Source organism: Malurus melanocephalus, unplaced genomic scaffold (assembly GCF_030028575.1).
Source record: "Malurus melanocephalus ecotype Western Australia unplaced genomic scaffold, MMel_1.1 scaffold_1276, whole genome shotgun sequence".
NCBI classification, from domain to species: domain Eukaryota; kingdom Metazoa; phylum Chordata; class Aves; order Passeriformes; family Maluridae; genus Malurus; species Malurus melanocephalus.
The window spans coordinates 1-1,113 of record NW_026624508.1 but is presented as its reverse complement, the minus strand read 5'-3'; the positions used below and the strand labels follow the sequence as shown (position 1 = coordinate 1,113).

General features: G+C 61.2%; 1 protein-coding gene across 1 annotated transcript in view; it reads left to right on the top strand.

Annotated features, from left to right (window-relative positions):
• The window catches only part of LRP1 (LDL receptor related protein 1), a 59,655-nt gene extending 58,702 nt beyond the window's left edge, over positions 1-953 (top strand). Inside the window, exon 75 of the mRNA XM_057387617.1 lies at positions 78-953. Coding sequence (XP_057243600.1) covers positions 78-269 — 192 coding nt within the window. The 3' untranslated portion in view covers positions 270-953. The remainder of the gene's footprint in view (positions 1-77) is intronic.
• Positions 954-1,113: the final 160 nt, after the last annotated feature.

Sequence of the window (1,113 nt, the reverse complement as noted above, 5' to 3'; positions counted from 1 at the left end):
CTCCCACCCTATATGGGCTCTCCCCAAAAGCCACCCCAAGGCGGGGTACACCCCTGCCTACAGCAATTCGTGGCTGATGGAGGAGCGATTCCCGTGCCCCCWCCCACCTTCTCCCCGTTCTCTCTCCCCAGCCCACCAACTTCACCAACCCGGTTTACGCCACGCTGTACATGGGCGCCCACAACAGCCGCAATTCCCTGGCCAGCACGGACGAGAAGAGGGAGCTGCTGGCACGGGGGGACGACGATCTGGCAGACCCCCTGGCATAGGGGGATGGGGGCGAGGGGCCGCGGGGCCGCGGAGCCCGGCACAGCCCCCCGCCGCAGGGGCGGGCGAGGGGTGGGCCGGGGGTTGGGGAGGCCGACGAGCCGCTGTATAAATGTACAAATGAAGGATTATTACTTTTCTATGTGAGCAGTATTATTACCTGTATATTCCCCCCCTCCCCTCCTCCCCGGTCGCAGGCCTCGGCGTCTTCATTGCCAGACCCGGCTTTGGTTTATTTTAAATTTCTTTACATTGGGCACCCCCCYCTTTTCCTTTTCYCCTCCATTCCCCTTTCTCACCCYCTCCTGCCCCCGGGACAGGTGCGGTACCGGGGTGAACGAATCGGGGTCGGGGCTGGCGGGAGATTTGGGGTCACTGCTCCTGGGGTGGGGGGCACAGGTCGGGGGGAGGCAGAGCGGGGTGCTCCTGACCTCCCCTCCTCAAAACTGCAGCACCTCCCCTTTCCAGGGACCCCCTTTTTCCTTCCCCCGCCTAAATCTGCTGCTCCCCGGGTTTCCCCTTCTCCTGCAGCTCGGCCTCTGCAATCCACTCCCCTCTCCCCTGTTCCCATTTTCCCCCTCCTTCCCCCATTTTCCTCCTCCCTCCCCTATTTTCCCCCCATATCCCTCCCTCTCTCCCCTCCTCCTTTTCCCCCATTCTCTGCCCGACTGTTACAGGGGCCAAAATGAAGCCCCCAGCCCCGCTGCGGTGCGGGGGGGTCCCCACCCCCTCAGCCCCCCAACTCCAGCCTCTCACCTGCCCCTCGCCCGCTCTCCGACATGCACATTTTTTAACAGGAAAAAAGAAAAGATTAAAAAAAAAAAAAAAAGAGTAATTACAGAAAAA